The following is an 18,307-nucleotide window of genomic DNA, read 5'->3' on the forward strand; positions in this document are numbered from 1 at the left end:
CATGGATATTTAATCCAGTCTCAGCCCCCTTTAATATAGTGCCACTCTAACTGGATTGGGGATGTTAACCCCAAGGACAATACTGACAGCTGTCACAACCCCCTGGCGGCTGGCTGGGGAACAGGGACCACGCAGGGGAGAGGGCTGGGCCTCAGCAGGGTGGAGCACGGAGGGAGGGGATGCCTGGAAAGTGTCATGATCTTCTTAGTTCAGAGCACATCACCACGCGGAGAGAGCAAGAGGAAGGACGGTTCAGTCCGAAAGTGTTTCAAACGTGAAGCGCCAAAAAGAGATCCTCCTGTTGCCTCTCGTCCGTGCAGTTTGTTCCGCTTCTTCTCTCTCTCTTTCTATCATACTGGTCATCCTCAACCTTCCTGCCTGGATTTGGGCTGTAAACATATGGGTTGGTGATCGGGAGAGGACAGGGGATTCGTCATGGCCGTGGCTCTGGATGCGGTGTGGGTGAGGGTGAAGAACGTGTGCAAACAGAATGGACTCCTCATCCTGTCAGTGCTGGCTGTGGTCATAGGGTGCCTGCTGGGGTTCTTCCTCCGGACCAAGCGCCTTACAGAGCAGGTCAGTCTCCCGCCCTATTCCAGAACACCTGTGACCCTCAGACCTGCCTGCCCTCATAGCCCTCCCTGTAAACATGTCCAGCCAAAGCTGTCACCTGTACACACTCTGCCATGACATCTCATCCTGACACTTTTAACAAAGTGTGATCACCGTTTTTCCAACATCAGTCATCTGTAATGTGTTCTTCGTAAACAGGTTTGTCATGGATTTTGGATGTATGGATTGTTACAATTCCACACCCATTCTCCTCCGAAAGAATGTTTGATGCATTCAATGTTTTCAGCAATTTGAATACATATAATACTGTAGTTTGGTCTATGAAAGGACAGAAGTGGCTTTACTCGAGTGATATTTAGTTTTCTTGAGCATAACTTCTTCTATGTGACTAAAACTACAGCAAATTCTCAGAAAGGTCAACAAAATAGCCAACAGGGACTTTTCTTTGACAATGGAGGATTACCATCCAATCAAACAAATGCTTTCAGTAATTGTACATTAAACAGGAGTGCTTCTCTGCACATTAAAGAGAAACTGGAGTCCTTGTTTTCAGTCAAATTAGAAAGAGCTTTAATCATTTCTGTAGTAGAGCTGTGGGGTGGAAAGGAAGGGGGAGGCAATCAAGCGTGACTAGTTACAGGTGACCCTCATTTAGGCGCCCAAACATCGTCACATTGTGACGAGAAGAATGCCTCACCTAAGAAATCGCAAATGTTATTTGTACTCATTTAAAAGTCACCAACACATGCCCTTTTCTGAATTTTGGATTATTTACTAATTACCTATTGAGGGTAGTGTCATTCAGTTCAGCTAAAATAAAAGAGGCAGACATCAAGGAACAAAAGATGTGTTGCAACAGAGGCCCACATTAGTCTCTGACAAACAACAACACTCATTTCTGTCCTTTAAGCTTGTCCCACTCTCTCTTGGTCTCTTCCAAAAGGTGAAAAGAGGTGAAAAAATATATTTTCTCATGTGTATTACAAAAGCAAGCTTCGAGAACTCACTACTGACCCAGGTGTGCCAGTAATGATACACGTATCCAAGTATTGCCAAAAATATTGCAAAGGTGTACAGTACCCATGCCACCTGAGCAGTACATTACTAAAGCCTACTGTGGGCTCAGATTTAGACTTCTAATGCAGAGCATGTGTCCTTAAATAGTCCAATCTTTACTCAAAAATATTGATTCATTGATTACAGCAAAGAGTTCCTCCAAATTTGTGACAGAATTTCATTATGGCATTGTATATTCAAAGTAATTATTATCCATAGTCTGTATAGACTCCCATTCAAAATCCCCCAAAGCAATTGTTAATGTTTCCGCCTTTTCACAATCTCTTTATGCAAACCTTTAAACATTGATTGGGTAGAATTAAGAATATCCCTCAAAATGTGTAGCAATAGGGCTGTCTCAAATTATTTTGCGCAGTGCTATTCAAGGCTTATTCAGGTACCAGGTAATGTAGTTTACTATTACATCAGTTTGAAAGTTACTCAGTGTTTGACTGTTAATACATTTTCACATAATTTTAACTGACCCTTCATAGACTTAAAGCGAGGAAATAATTGGCTTAACATTGGATTCTAATGACAGAACCCATGGAACAGTGATTAAAGATTTGAAGCCATGGCTGCACAGTGCAAGCCTACTCTATTAATGACATCCTAGCTGTCAATTCCCACTAGATTATTACATGAAAAGATAACTATTGAATAATTACATGTTCTGATTTTTTCTGATTTTTCTTTAGCAATCTTTCTTTTCTTCTATTAGCTTCTTGCTGCTTCTTGCGGTTAGCCCTTAGGCCTTGTTGGCTTTGAGGTAGTGGTGTAGTTCTTACTAATACAGTTGCTAGCTAAGTTAGAAAGCTAGATAATCACTTACGGTTTATGAAATTTAATGCAGGGAAAATTGATTGCAGAAACCATTGCGACACCAAAGATTATTGTAACTGTTTAAGAAAGCAATTTAAAGTAGCCTATGACAAAAAATATTTGCACACACACAACAAAAACCTTGAAATAAGATTCTGCAGATTGAGAATGGTGCTAGCTGGGAAAAATCCAGAATTGTTTAACATTTCAGTGTGAAACATGAGTTATTCACTCAAAGGAAAGCTCCTGATATCAATAGCTGTTGTTTGGGGTAAAAACAATAAAACATTAGAAAATATTATAGTACAAACATACCGTGTAAATTAAGGTTTTTGAAATGCCTCCAAAAAAAGGATTTAAAATGACCACCAAAACTCTAACTCTACAAACACTATAACTCTTACACTTTTACAAAGACAACTGCAACAGCCAGTTAACCTACTTAGTGACAGAACTTGCAGTGTAAAAACTGTAGCAAATATCAAGTTATTGTGTCATTGCATTGTCCAATACAATGGTGTTGGGTTGTAGGCAACATAATAAAGATCTCAAGAGCTCAGACCAATGTACAATTACAGTACTCCTCCACCCAAAACACATTTTAATAAAACAAGTTAGGTATTGAGGCATAAGATCAGACAGATTTGAGGCCTAATACAACTACCATTATTGTTACATCCAACTCTCATTAAGGACTTGTGCGAATACAGTGATAGGGGCCAGAGATTTAGTCCAGTGTGATTCTGGCTGTGTTGTGTCACACTTGGCTGTTAAAAGCAGCACCATGGCTGCCCACTCGACTAGTCTTTTGGCAATGACTGTAGTTGCTGCTTATGCCACACACACACACACACTCACGCTAACACACATACATGGACACACACGCAGACTACACACATTTACACACACATGCACACATAACACACACCCACTCAAATACACACTCCAGAACATGCAAACACACATACGCTGGCCGTACGCAAGTGCTGATCCTGCTCTTACACAGCGTACTAAGCTCTCACTGCTTAATGCCGTACAGAAAAGCTCTTTAGCTGACATTATCATGTGCCAGCCTCTCTCTTTACCATACTATATTCCTCTATCTCTTCCGTGGACTTCCAATCTTTACAAGCAACACCATCTCTTTGATATCGTTATTCTCATTTTCCGTTTTGGGGGTCCATTTTAGCGATATTCCCTTAAGTTTTGTTCTCCCTTCATCCCCCACTTCTAATCCATTGGACCTGTCTTACCCAGGCTCATCTGTTCAGATCAACTTCAATTTTTTTCTTATCTTATTCTTCATTGTCAGCCTCACAAGCACTCAGTTTTAAGGTATACATCTTTTGGATTGCTCATAACATTTCGTCTTACTAATTAAAATGGTTTACGCCCAAATGAAAATGTTCCATATGTAGACATTTCTATTGGAACACTTAAACAATATTTAAAACAGAATTATTTAAGTAACATGAAAATGTGATTATTAGAAAATGTCATTACAGTAATCTTAAATTAATCTTTAGTACACTCAATTTTTTTTGTGCGTTATTTTTGTAGAATTCCATCCATTTATTGTTTTTTTCTCTCTTGTTCTTCATACAGCATTTTTTTTTACTTAAACATATATCAAACATTTACTAAAGATAGATTGCTGTGTTCCCTTCTCTTGTCATCCCTGTCTCTCTCATACACATCTGTTCTCTTTGCTTATTTCTTTGAAAATGCCCTGACATATGCACACAACGCAACTAAAAATGCCTTTTAAACGTCAGGCCCTCTCCTGTAACAATCTTCCATAGTTTACATCTGTAGTCAGGCAAGTCTGTATAAATCTAGGGTAGTAGGGAGAGAACCTGGCAGATAATTACACATTCAGCTAGATCCCAATTCTGTCCTCATGTTAAGGAAATTTGTCAAGCAATGTTTTTAAAAGACGAGTGCAAATGCACAAAACATCCAAGTGCATGGGTGCAACATTTGCCACTAGTCTCAAAATATAATCAGCCACAACATGTTTTCAGAGGCCAAAAATGTTCCCAGTAATGTCTGCCCAACCAGTCCAGGATTAGGAAAAAAGATCAGTAAGCTTTTATAACTTTCTATTTTTACTTGATTGAATGATTTGACTAAAAGCTTTCAAACCTCCTACAGCTCACAAGTAGGCACACTTCAGGCATCTCTCCCAACCCATCTCCACATACACCCAGTGCTGTCTTCTTTCCTCTTTTTGTTCTGTCATCCTCTCAATTTCTCTCTCTCTCTCTCTCTCTCTCTCTCTCTCTCTCTCTCTCTCTCTTTCTCTCTCTCTCTCTCTCTCTCTCTCTCTCTCTCTCTCTCTCTCTCTCTCTCTCTCTCTCTCACTCTTGCTCTCTCTCTGTCTCTGTCTCTCTCTCACTCTATCCCCTTTTTCTCTACTTCTCTCTCGCTCTGTTTTCCTATGTTCGTCTCTGTACCTACATCAGTCTCCCGGGATCTAACTCTGTTGACAAGTACTCAGACGACGGCTAGAGCCCTGAGCTCAGAGAGGGATTATTGCCCATCGACTCCCGTGGCAGATTCCAACCACTGTGCCACCAAAGTGATAGCTTAAGGGAAAAAAGCTTTTTCAAAGTTTTGGCAAACTACCAAGTCTACTCTGATAGAGTGAGGGAGTGGGTGATGACCGGGGTCTAGTGATGGGTCTGGTTGGACACTGGAGCGTTTTCATCTGGATCAAGGCCAAATTAGTGACGTAGAGACCTGGGGGGTTTAATGGAGATGTTTCATCCAGGATGTGCTGGAGCAACAGTAATTACTAAAAAGGATTTGTGCTTGACTTCCATCACTTCCTTCAGCTGTCACAAGAAGTTCTTTGTTATGAGTTCTTCCCCTGGTCCCTGTCTGTCTCAGCGTAGCATCATTCAGAGTCTGATCTGGAATGCTGCTTTGTTAGTGCACCAAAAGAAGCAATCAACCCTTGTGCTGCCGTCGGGTCACATGACCCAAAGGTTCATAACGAACCACTGTTGTGTTAACCTAATTTTACCCAATACAAAAACAAATAAAAAGTATTTTCTTTTAACTCATTCACAATGTGGGGGGTCTGAGACAGCCCGACAGTTAAAAGAAAATGCTTCACTTTGTTTTTTTATGCAGTAAAGTTGTCGCTATACGACGGTGGGTCACAATGACTGATGGGACAGAAGGACCCGAAGATAACACAAGGTTTAAATAAGATGCAGCATGGCTACAGAATAATCAAAAACATTTAATTTTCGATTGGACATTGCAAGCACATTCCAAGCATTTTAAAAAGCTTTTCAAAACAGTCAGCACACAACCCAAACCAGAGCAGAGGCTCAAAAGAAAAAATAACATGAAATATAATCAACTACCTTCATCAAAACGTACAATTTAACAACTATAGTTATAGTTTTTTTACAATTGCTAGGACAGTTTTTTCAATACCTTAAACAAGTTTTCTAAACTCTTAACACACCAACACACTATTTTCAAAACTGTTAATTTCATGCTCAAAATCACACATTGTAAACTAAACTCAAACACTAATTGTCATGACACAAAAATACAGTAAACATGACACCATGTCTACCAAACACTAACACACATTCTCTTTTCACAGGAACATAGTCAATCATAGCACAATGTCATAAAAAACACTAACATTAGATGGAATTACAGAAACTGCATTCATCTATGCAGGTATGTGTCAGGTCTCACAGTATGTGGATTATAGATTGTGTTTGCAATGCAGTTTCTTTTGAAGCCTCTCTACATTTGTGTTTTGTTGGGTTTTGTAAATGCATGCATTTTGTTTCTTTTGCTGCATAGATTCAGAACAAAAAATAAATGTCCCATCTCAGAGTAGCTTTATAGAATGTACGGTTACTGTATGGAAAAAAAGAAGACAGAAACATAATCGCTGCAGTAAAGAATTCATTTGCAACAGGACATTACTGCAAGAAATATGCAATATAGCTTCTATTTACAACACTACACTTGCTCTGGCCCTTCTCTGAGCACCACCACACATTCTAACTCCTCTCCCTCTCCCTTGCCCCACTCCTCTCCCTTGTCCTGGTACTTGTCTTCCTCTCCCTTGTCCTGGTACATGTCTTCCTCTCCCTTGTCCTGGTACTTGTCTTCCTCTCCCTTGCCCTTGTCCCACTCCTCTCCCTTGTCCTGGTACTTGTCTTCCTCTCCCTTGTGCAGGCATTACTGTATTCTTACTTTCTTGTGTTGCTCTATATAGTTTTTTTTCCACACCAGATCAGCCCAAAGAGTTCCTCTTTACTGTCTATACCATATGGTTGTGCGATTCAAAAAGAACCTCAACACCTGAGTGTTTCCCTAGTTGGGAAACAGCTGTGATGTACAGTATTTGCATAACTTCAGCTGTTTCTCAGTAGCAATTGAATAAAATACAGGGGATATAGTATTTGTGTTTCAATTCACAATATAAACAGCTGTTCACTTTGACTTTAGCCAATAATTTAGGTTTTGAACATGATGTTATCTGTTTTGCTGACAGTGTGAAAGCGTTGGTAAATTGGGCGGTACAAATCTATTGTTTTGGTCTTGGTTGAGCTTGTGTGTAAAAGAAGTTAAAGCATTTAAAATTTGTGTTTACTCTATGCATTTTGTGTCAAAGCAACAAGAAATGTGTCACAGTAATTGTACAGCCTACACAGATGAATGTTGTGCTAAATGTGTTAAGAGTTTAGGAAACCTGTTAAAGGTATTGAAAAAAAACTGTCATAGCGATTGTTAAAGACTGTAAAAGAAAATGCTTCACTTTGTTTTTGTATGCAGTAAAGTTGTCGCAATACGACGGTGGGTCAAAATGACTAATGGGTCAGAATGACCCGAAGATAACACAAGGGTTAAATCAGATATGGTAAAATATTTCATGCAGCATGGCTACAGAATAATCAAAAACATGTATTTTTTGATTGGACATTGCAAGCACATTCCAAACATTTTGAAAAACTTTTCAAAACAGTCAGCACACAGCCCAAACCAGAGCAGAGGCTCAAAAGAAAAAAGAATATGAGATTTAATCAACTACCTTCATCAAAACGTACAATTTAACATCTATAAACAACAGCTGTATTGTCTTTCTTCGTAAAACCTTTTGACAAAATTGGACTAAAGCAGAAATAATGCCACTCAAAAGCATGGAAATCCCGAGACAAAATACTTTTTTCATTTCGTCTTATGCAGTATACACTTGTCGAAGAACAAGGCCACATGTTTCATCAGCATCACAATAGATGTATTCCCTTGCAATGCAACGTCTCCACACAAGGTCTCTGATTGCCCACTGAACAACAAAGATGTTTTTCACACAGTAAGACTCAGAAGAGAACTACAGTTTTGGATGTGAATTTATTACTTGAGACCAAATAGGGTAATGTTTTGTTTACTGTAATATGATTTGCTCATCAATGAAATGCGCTTCACATTTCTAATGTGTATGAAAGCAATCTAAAAATAACTGCTCTGTAAAGACTGTGCTTTCTAGATTATAATGGATATCAAGTGGATCACAGTTCCATTAAACATACTTTTCACGGTCAATATGTGGACACCACTCAGTATTTGGACACCTGGTTGTTGAACCTCTCAGCATTAATATGGATTGGTTTCCCACTTTTGTGTGTGTAACTGCCTTGACTTTTCTGGGAAGGTTTTCAAATAGACATTGGAACATTGATGGAAGATTTGCTTCCATTCAGCCAAGAGCATTGGAGGTTGGTCACTGATGTTGGGTGATTGGACCTGGCTTGCAGATAGCGTAATAATTGACATTTCTAGAATTACATTTTATTGTTAAACATTACAGTATGTAACTGTAGAGCTAAAGTTTATTTCCCAAAAACCATGAAAAACAGCTAATTTAGTTATAATTGGCTTGATAATTGACTTGATTGGCTGCATATATCCATCCCTGACTTAACAACCCATCATTGGTGTCCATCCTATAATTCCCAAAGAATGGGTACAAATTGCTAGCCTGGCTCTGCCCTCCTACGTGCTTCTGTTGTGGCAACGCTGCTGAATATCCAGAAGTTAGAGTCATAAGGTAGGAGCAAGATCAATCTTTGCTGAGTTTTGTTGGTGGCCATGATGTTGTGGCCGTCCTCCCCATGGGGTTCGGGAAAAGTTTGATTTTCCAGGTAGCTAGTGGTGAAGGAGTTAGCTAAGGCGAACACTAGTGATCGGTTATGGCAGATCCAGAGTGGCTCTGGGCAGATCGAATAGTTTTAAACTTTAACAGAGTACCTGCCTTCAAGGAAGTTACAGTAACGCTTTTCAATGAAGCGATCCTAGACTCTCTGTACAAATGAAATGTACGAGAGTCTGGTTAGGACAAGGCTAACAAATTGCCCCAGACAGCCTCCAAGGTAATGTGGACAGTTTTCCCAGAAGGGAAGCAGCTATCGTAGCTGCAAAGGGGGAACCAACTTCATGTAACAATACTTTGGATAGAAGCGTCTGCTAAAATGAATAAATGTACTGTCCATGGTTTTGGAATGGGATGTCCAACAAGCTCATAAAAATTTGATGGTCAGGTTTCTTTTTGCCATAAAGTTTATCTTTGTGGTAGTTGAGAAGCAACACAATATGCTGACTGAACTTGAGAGGGCACAACTTCCTTGAGAAGAGTTTGGTAGATAAACATCCAACATCAAAAATATAGATATATTTTAAAAACTAAATGGACTTGCTGCTTATCCAGCCTGTATCATCTTAGTTGTTACCTTCACTTGTGAAAACGTAAACACTCCATCTCCCAGAAAATAGTTTACCTTGTAAACAGCAGAAAATCAGGGAGGTGGTAGGGGTTTATTCATCAGGAGGTATTCCTTCAAAGAGATTATTTAAATCAGCACATTTAACTACTGTTGATGAGGCAAGCAACGGCTTAGCTCACTCATCATAATTTCAACTGTTTACATGGTTTCATATGTACCATAATTATTACCCTCAATATACGAAGACATGTATGTCTTCTTTCATTCCTGCTTTACCTTTTGAGCGCTGTGAATGCTACTCCCATGTAATTTAAACATAATGGAAATGCATCCACATGGAGTGGATAATGGGATGAGCATGATCATAAAGAAATTCAAAAATAAATTCATATAATCATGCCTACAATCTAAGGGTGAATTATATTGGTGTTGTTTGCTTTTTCTACAGGTACACTCTTGCACTTTTTGAGGTTCATGTTGTTTTATTGTAACTTGTTTAACTATATGCTCTTATGGTTCTTCCCATTGGCACTTATTTGCTTTTCACAATGTATGTTTCATGTTTTGGCAACCCGCAATGTTTTGGGGCTATCTTAAAGCTCTCTCTTGGAAGTCGCTTTGGATAAAACCGTCAACCGTGCAAAATGAATAAATGTAAATGTGTTCATGCTCATTATACAGAACACTGTCTCCAAGTGTGTGAAGATAAAAGCACACTTTGGAGCTGAGCCTGATAATTCCATGATACTGTGGTGTCACAATTTCCATCTTGAATTGCAGGATACTGTAAGCACTGTTATCTAAAACTATTATTTATTTCCTACCTACAGGAGGTGAAATATTTCCAGTTTCCCGGTGAGCTCCTGATGAGGATGTTGAAGATGCTGATTCTTCCTCTTGTCGTGTCCAGGTAGATTCAATATTTCTTGTCAAATGCAACTCTTAATGCGTTCCACTAAATGATAACAGTCTGTCCACAGTCAAGGTTGAAAACTGAGATCTTAAAATGTTTTTTTCTTGCTTGGTGAATGTTTATTGTGCGTATTATGGCATGGCAGCATATGTAAAGTCATGTAATTTACAGTTGTCTTGATATTGTCAGAGGTGAAGACATTGTGTAATAGTCTTGTGATTGTAGCAGTAGATGTCTGGTGAAAAACCTTTTGCTGTCCATCTGTCTGATTTAAAATAATTGAGATGAATAATAATCTGAAACAAATGCTTGTTTCAACAAATATTATTAGTTTTGACCTGTCCAATACTGTCCTTTACGTAAAAAAAATAAGAGAACTGAATTACCAAAATAGTTTCCAGTAGCTGCTCAGATTACAGATTAGTCTACTGGACAGGAAGGTCTGACCAGTGAAAACCCTGAGTTAGGTAACCAGGGGCGAATCTAGGTTCCCTCTTTTTGGGGGGCTATGCCCCTAAATCAGTCGTTCTCAAAGTGTGGTCCGCCACTGCCCCCGTAATGGTCCGCAACGGCCACAAGTAAATCATTGCGACATTTCAAACATACAACTCAGAACGAAGAGAACACAGTCAGTAAAGGCCTAATCTATTAAAGTAAGCTACACATGTTTCGCATTCTGACACCGCAGCCTCTGCACGGGTTGTACCCGTAAATAGAGTTGGTTGGGTCCAGAACCCGTCTTTTCCAAAACCTTTTCTCAGATAGGCTACCGATAGCTGGGCCGGGCGGCCCTACCGCAACGATACGCGTCAGGTAGGATGGATGGGAACAGGGCCGGAGTGATGGCATCTCTAGACAAGGTTTTACCAATAAATAAAAAACGGCTGTTTATTTTACACAAAGCTCAAAAAACTATTCTGTACTCAAATAATGGCCAAAAATGTTCGCATTAGGTGTGGAAATCCCTATCTTGCATCACATCAAACCCATACGTCCTAGGTTTGGGATCGAATGTTTTCAACGTCTGGCTCGTGCCTGATTAACATCTGATCTTTTTTTTCTTAGCGGAAACCATAATTAGCAAAATACAATATCCCTTAGAAAATCATGTGCTGCTAACAATTGTATGGTGCCAGGTCTGGGTAGGAGGCATGTTGTTACGGGGATATACTATTTAGTTAGATGGTCCGCAAGTTTTTAGTTATTGGCGAAGTGGTCCTTGTTCTGAAAAAGTTTGAGAAACACTGCCCTCGATAAAACCTATAATTTTTCCTGTGACCCAGCCAAACTAGGGGGCTCTGGGGGCATGTTCCCCCAGAATGTTTTGTGAAAATATCCTTTTAGTAAATTGTATGGGTTTTAGGAAGAGAAATGAAATAATTTAGATTTATAATATGAAGACAAAAATATATAATTATTATTATTTTATTTTTTTGGGGGGGGGCTAATTCAACTTTGGGGGGGGCTCCAGCACACTAACATCAGATGGAATTACAGAAACTGCATTATTTTACAGTATATGTGTCAGGTCTCACAGTATGTAGATTATATATTGTGTTTGCAATGCAGTTTCTTTTACTAAAGCCTCTCTACATTTTAGTTTAGTTGGGTTTAGTAAATGCATGCATTTTGTTTCTTTTGCTGCAGAAATTCAGAACAAAATGGAATGGCCCATCTCACTGTAGCATTATAGAATGTATGGTTACTGTATGGAAAAAAAGAAGACAGAATCATAATTGCTGCAGTAAAGTGCAGTAAATTTGCAACAGGACATTACTGCAAGAAATATGCAATATAGCTACCATTTACAGTATACCCTAGCTCTAGCCCTTCTCTGAGCACCACCACACATTCTAATTCCCTCCCTCTTGTCCCACTCCTCTCCCTTGTCCTGGTACTTCTCTTACTGTCTCTTGTCCTGGTACTTGTTTTCCTCTCTCCCTTGCCCTTGTCTCACTCCTCTCCCTTGTCCTGGTACTTGTCTCCCTCTCCCTCATGCAGGCATTACTGTATTCTTACTTTCTTCGTGTTGCTCTATATTGTTCTTTTTCCACACAATATCAGCCAAAGAGGTCCTCTTTATTAGCCTGGGTGCCAGCCCAACTTCTCCCCACCCCCAAAAAAATTTGGTCGGGAAGTTTGGTCTGGAGGGTCTCGTATTGGGGACCAACTACAGAAAACCAGAATCTGGGCGAACCAATGAAATTGCCAGGGCGGGCTTTATACGATGATGGACAGATGATCAACAGTAACGTAATCACCAACGTCACAAAAAAGCGCTTAAGTTCAATTCGTTTTGAACAAACATGGCTACCGCTGGAGATCTGGGATGTTATGATTCTGCCATCGAGTCTGTTTTAGAAGACATCGACAGCGCATTAATTTTGAAAGAGGAACAGAGAGACGCAATCAAGGCATTTGTCAATGGAAAATATGTTTTTGCCGTCCTTCCTACGGGATTCGGTAAAAGTTTAATTTATCAGCTGGCCCCGATGGTTGCGAAGAAGATGGGACACAATGAAAACCCAGTGGCCATTGTGGTTTCTCCTTTTCTTTTGTGGAGTTGTAATCCTAAACGGAGAACTTGTTCGTATATGCATTGCCCTTTATTGTTTCACTCAAAAAGGTTGACCGTGTGAACAAGTACTCCCCCTACCCTTAAATTAACACCGGCAAAAATCGTTTGTATTCATTCTTCAAGCATACTTCAAGTCTGCTTGCAGTTTAGTTCGGTTGACAACAACTATGCGGCGTTTAACATACGTCACATACTCAGTTGCTATGATTGGTTGTATATCTATCCAATTGAGCGAAGAGGCATTTGTTTTCCAGGCTCGTTTGAAACACGCCCCGTAGTCAAAGCCCAACGGAGAGTTCTCAGACTCATATTCTGACTAGAATTATGAGTATGACAACGTCAGGCTACCTCTTTATATACAATATGGTCATGCGATTGAAAGAACCTCAACGCCTGAGTGTTTCCTAGTTGGGAATCAGCTGTGATTTACAGTATTTGCATAACTTCAGCTGTTTCTAAGTAGCAATCGAATAAAATACAGGAGATATTTGTGTTTTTCAATTCACAATATAAACAGCTGTTCACTTTGACTTTGGCCAATAATTTTGTTTTTGAACATGATGTTATCTGTTTTGCTGACAGTGTGAAAGCATTGGTAAATTGGGCAGAAAAAATGTATTGTTTTGGTCTTGGTTGAGCTTGTGTTAGAAATGTGTTAATTGTACAGCCTACACAGATGGATGTTGTGCTAACTGTGTTCAGAGTTTAGGAAACTTGTTAAAAGTATTGAAAAAAACTGTCATAGCGATTGTAAAAGACTGTAACATTATGTCAGGGGAGGATTATAAGACCGCGATTAGACGTGCTTTAATTCCCTGATAAATACCGAAGTGAACATTACCGTTTCCGTCACACTCGATAATTTATGTTGGCAACATTCTCAGCCTTTACATCGCTAATGTTACACACCATGGACATGCACTGAGAACTGACTAAATGCTTTTTGGCACAGAAATGAAGACAAGTCATTGCAATTGTATCTGGTCTCCTTTATTGCCTACAAACAGAAATCTAACTATGAGTATTTAGCCTATATATTGTTCCTACAATTAACATTATTCACCTGTGACCATATAACTGGTGTTTCAGAAAATGTCAAGATCAAGAATCAATTTTTTGATCAGCCTTCCTAAGCTTTTGCCCTAATACACCATATCTTGGTCAGTTTTTTGCACTTGCTTCATGAGATGCAGTTTGTACAAATCCTTTACTGGTAACTGGGAATACATTAGATGCAGTCAATTCCACAGTTTTAAATGCAGAATTCACCTGCCATTAATTGAACATCTCACTGTGTGCAACTATGCAGGCTGATGTACCCCCCCCCCCCCTCCCCTCCTGGCAATGCCCATCCATGCTCTATTCAACAGGATCAGAATGTGAAAAAATATTTTTTATTCATTATCCTCATCATTTCAGTGTACATTTAAAACTGACAATTCCAAGACTGTAAATAAAAGTAAGCTTAAATGGGGAGAGAACAACCAGTAGCTACCATACATAGGCTTCTCATGTTGTTTAATTGTAACTTGTTTAACTACATGCTCTTGTGTTTCTTCCCATTGGCACTTATTTGCTTTTCAAAATGTATGCTTCATGTTTTGGCTACCCACAATGTTTCTCATTGTTTATGATCATTGACCTGCGCACTTTTTTAAAGCTCTCTCTTGGAAGTCACTTTGGAAAAAGGGTCTGCTAAATGAATAAATGTAAATGTTATGTGCCACCTTCTTTGCGGCAGCAGTCAACATCTCTTCATCACCATAATCATCATCATCCTCCTGTGATGAAAAGCATTCTGTTCGGGGTTACTGCTACTACAAGTTGAAATAGGCACTGACTGATGTTTACTTTGTATCATGTCAAATATAATAAAAACCAAGGTGAGGTAGGCTACAAGCACAAGCTCATAGGCCAAAGCAAGATATGCCTTACCGGTTAGTAGTTTGTTTTAATATTAAATGTTAAGCTACTGCCAAGCTACTACCGCCTGTGGGATGCACCTACGTAAACATGATATTTGATTCAATTCCATACATTCCACCACTTTTTCACCTGTAATATTAACGAACAGTGTGGTTAAATGTTCAATGTATGGACTGGCTACTACATTCAAATGTGTGCATTGACTCGGCCAGCAATTGTCTCCCATTTTAGGGTGAATCAAATCGGAGTTCAGGGTGACAGTTTGTTAAACCCGGTTTCTGGAATACCCCTCAGGTCTGACAAGCATACCTATAGCACAAACAATTGATAATTGTTCTCAATTTGAAATGTACAGTTGTTATTAAGGTATACCACTTTATGCCTTCCCTTTATTGTAAGTAGTGCAGTTTCCCTCGTCTGAAAAGTCAGCCTGTTCTCCAATTCAACATGTTCAAGTCTTTTATTTGTCAGGTGCACAGAGCAACACAAGGTTAGACTGGGCACTGAAATTCTTAAGACAAGACAACGCAAGCACCTGGCATAACATAACATATAAGTACACAGAACAAATTTACATCTATGCTGAGCTTAGATAAGTGAACTTCCTAAATATACAGATAGCAAGCATGCTTGTACAGTGCCCTCCAAAAGTATTGGAACAGTGAGGCCAATTCCTTTATTTTTGCTGTAGACTGAAAACATTTGGGCTTGACATCAAACGATGAATGTGAAACCAGAGATCAACGTTTCAGCTTTTATTTCCAGGTATTTACATCAGGATCTGATGCACAAATTAGAAAATATCACCTTTTTGTTCGAACCCACCCATTTGTCACGTGAGCAAAAGTATTGGAACATATGACTGACAGGTGTGTTTTGTTGCCCAGGTGTGTCCTATTACATACATTATTCAATCAATAAATACCACTGAATGTCTACACTCAGGTTCAGATTGGGTAAGATAGGTTTTGTCTATGCAGACTGTATTCAGAGGTGAAAACAACATGAAAACCGGAGCGCTGTCTTTGGGTGAAAAACAAGCAATTGTGAGTCTCAGAGAAGATGGAAAATCAATCAGAGCCATTGCAGAAACATTGGCCATAGCCAGTACAACCATTTGGAATGTCCTGAAGAAGAAGAAAACTACTGGTGTACTAAGTAACAGACGTCGAACAGGTAGACCAAGGAAAACATCAGCAGTTGATGACAGAAACATTGTGAGAGCTGTAAAGAAAGACCCTAAAACAACTGTTAGTGAGATCAGCAACAACCTCCAGATGGCAGGAGTGAAGGTATCACTATCTACTGTTCGCAGAAGACTTCATGAACAAAAGTACAAGGGCTACACCAGAAGATGCAAACCACTCATTAGCAAGAAGAATAGGAAGGCCAGGCTGGAATTTGCCAAAAAGTACAGAGATGAACCTCAAAAATTCTGGGACAAAGTTTTATGGACTGATGAGACAAAGATTAACTTTTACCAAAGTGATGGAAAGGCTAAAGTTTGGAGAAAGAAAGGAACTGCTCATGATCCCAAACACACAAGCTCATCTGTGAAACACGGTGGAGGTAATGTCATGGCTTGGGCTTGCATGGCTTCTTCTAGGACGGGCTCATTAATCTTCATTGAGGATGTAACACATGATGGCAGCAGCAAAATGAACTCGGAAGTCTACAGAAACATTTTGTCTGCCAATTTAAGGAAAGATGCAACCAAACTGATTGGCAGAGCCTTCATCATGCAGCAAGATAACGACCCAAAACACACTGCCAAAACAACAAAGGAGTTCATCAGGGGCAAGAAATGGAAGGTATTAGACTGGCCAAGTCAATCTCCAGACTTAAACCCTATAGAGCATGCATTTTACCTGCTTAAGAGGAGACTGAAGGGAGGAACCCCACAAAACAAACAACAACTGAAAGAGGCTGCAGTGAAAGCCTGGGAAAGCATCAAAAAGGAAGAATGCAAAAGTTTGGTGACGTCAATGGGTCACAGACTTGCTGCAGTTATTGAAAGCAAAGGATTTGCAACTAAATATTAAGTCTTATTCACTTAAATATGTTTTAAGTATATCTGTTCAAATACTTTTGCTCACATGACAAATGGGTGGATTCAAACAAAATGTGATATTTTCTTAGTTGTGCATCAGATCCTGATGTAAATACCTGGAAATAAAAGCTGAAACGTTGATCTCTGGTCTCACGTTCATTATTTGATGTCAAGCCCAAATGTTTTCAGTCTACAGCAAAAATAAAGGAATTCGCCTCACTGTTCCAATACTTTTGGAGGGCACTGTATATCATCTGGCAAAACAATCATATGGGGGTATTGTTCACTAAGTTAAGCTCTGTTCTATGCTATTGTGGAGGCTGCAAATCACTTTTGTGTCATGATTTGATTAAAGGAGTATTGTGTATCTTCACGAATACCTGTAACCTTTAATGGTGAGTTAACATAATATGTTCAGAAGCCAAGCAGAGGTCAATTCTACAGCATAAACAAGAGCCTCAAAACTCCCTCAAGCCACCCCACACTAATGTGTGCGTTTATATGCATGTGTGTGAATGATGCAGTCACATAATGCCATCTCCCTTCATACATGCTAAGTAATTGATTAAGTCCTGAGTGAAATAATAAATGATAATCGTAGTGTGTTTGTGTGTTAAATGTAAATGCAATTTTATTAGACGAATGATTGGATTCAACTTTAGTTTAGACTTTACTAGATTAAAAATGTTGACCTGAAATGAACAGTTATATGTAAGGAACATGTGTAAAGAACTGTGGACATGTGTGAGTGAGAGAAAAATAGTGGGGGAGAGAATTCAAGAATTAAAGACTGGTAGGCTTACCAAGGCACCACAGTATTATGAGTTTTTGGTATTTTCATTTTTGCCATGATGCTTCCCACGCCCAGGCTAGATCAAATTCAACTTGTGGCCTTGACACGCATGGACCATTTATTTCAATGCTACAGCAAATACCTTTTAAAGAGTGATTGAATGAAAACGATTCAACCGCAAACACGTTTTCATGTGTCCACTGCTTTTCAGTCAATTGTTCGAAATTCTGGTAGACGAATCGGTTCGACAGCACAGCTTTTTACGTTTTCAAGGCTCAACTGTCCATAACCTACTAGAAAACTTACCCTATGACACTACATGCAACATTTACAGTAGTTGCTTGAAACAACGCCTGCTTGATTTACAGCTCTGTGGATTCAAAATATTGTTTTGTCAGTCAGTTCTTTCTGGTTGTATGTTTTTGTTTTCTATAAGGAAGAATGGTGGTTCACTCCCTAGCTATGACAGTTGCGTTCTCTTTGCCTTCCACATACAAGAAAGTAGCATTTAGAGCAGGGGTGTCAAACTCATTTCGCATCGTGGGCCACATACGGCCTAGGGAGATGTCAAGTGGGCCGGACCATTAAAATTATACCATACTCTGCTATAAATAACCAAAATATCATGTCTTTCTTCTGTGTTATCTAGTTTAATTGATATAAAGACCATATCGTATAAAGTCCGTCCAACCGCTTTAACAAGTAATGATCTCTTCGGTGGTGTAGTTGGTTAAAGCGTTGTACGACTACATATTGTTAATGCGAATCTGGGATCCCAAGTTCGCGCCCCAGTCCAGTGAATCTCGTACGATATTCTTTAACTTTTACTGTGAGA

General features: G+C 39.3%; 1 protein-coding gene across 2 annotated transcripts in view; it reads left to right on the forward strand.

Moving 5' to 3' along the window:
• The first annotated feature begins 305 nt into the window (after window positions 1-305).
• The window catches only part of slc1a7b (solute carrier family 1 member 7b), a 30,953-nt gene continuing 12,951 nt past the window's right edge, over window positions 306-18,307 (forward strand). For both annotated transcript variants that reach the window (XM_047049700.1, XM_047049699.1), the window contains exons 1-2: window positions 306-576; window positions 10,043-10,122. In XM_047049700.1, coding sequence (XP_046905656.1) covers window positions 436-576; window positions 10,043-10,122 — 221 coding nt within the window. In that variant the 5' untranslated portion in view covers window positions 306-435. The remainder of the gene's footprint in view (window positions 577-10,042; window positions 10,123-18,307) is intronic.

The sequence above is a fragment of the Hypomesus transpacificus genome, chromosome 26, assembly GCF_021917145.1.
Source record: "Hypomesus transpacificus isolate Combined female chromosome 26, fHypTra1, whole genome shotgun sequence".
Lineage (NCBI taxonomy): Eukaryota > Metazoa > Chordata > Actinopteri > Osmeriformes > Osmeridae > Hypomesus > Hypomesus transpacificus.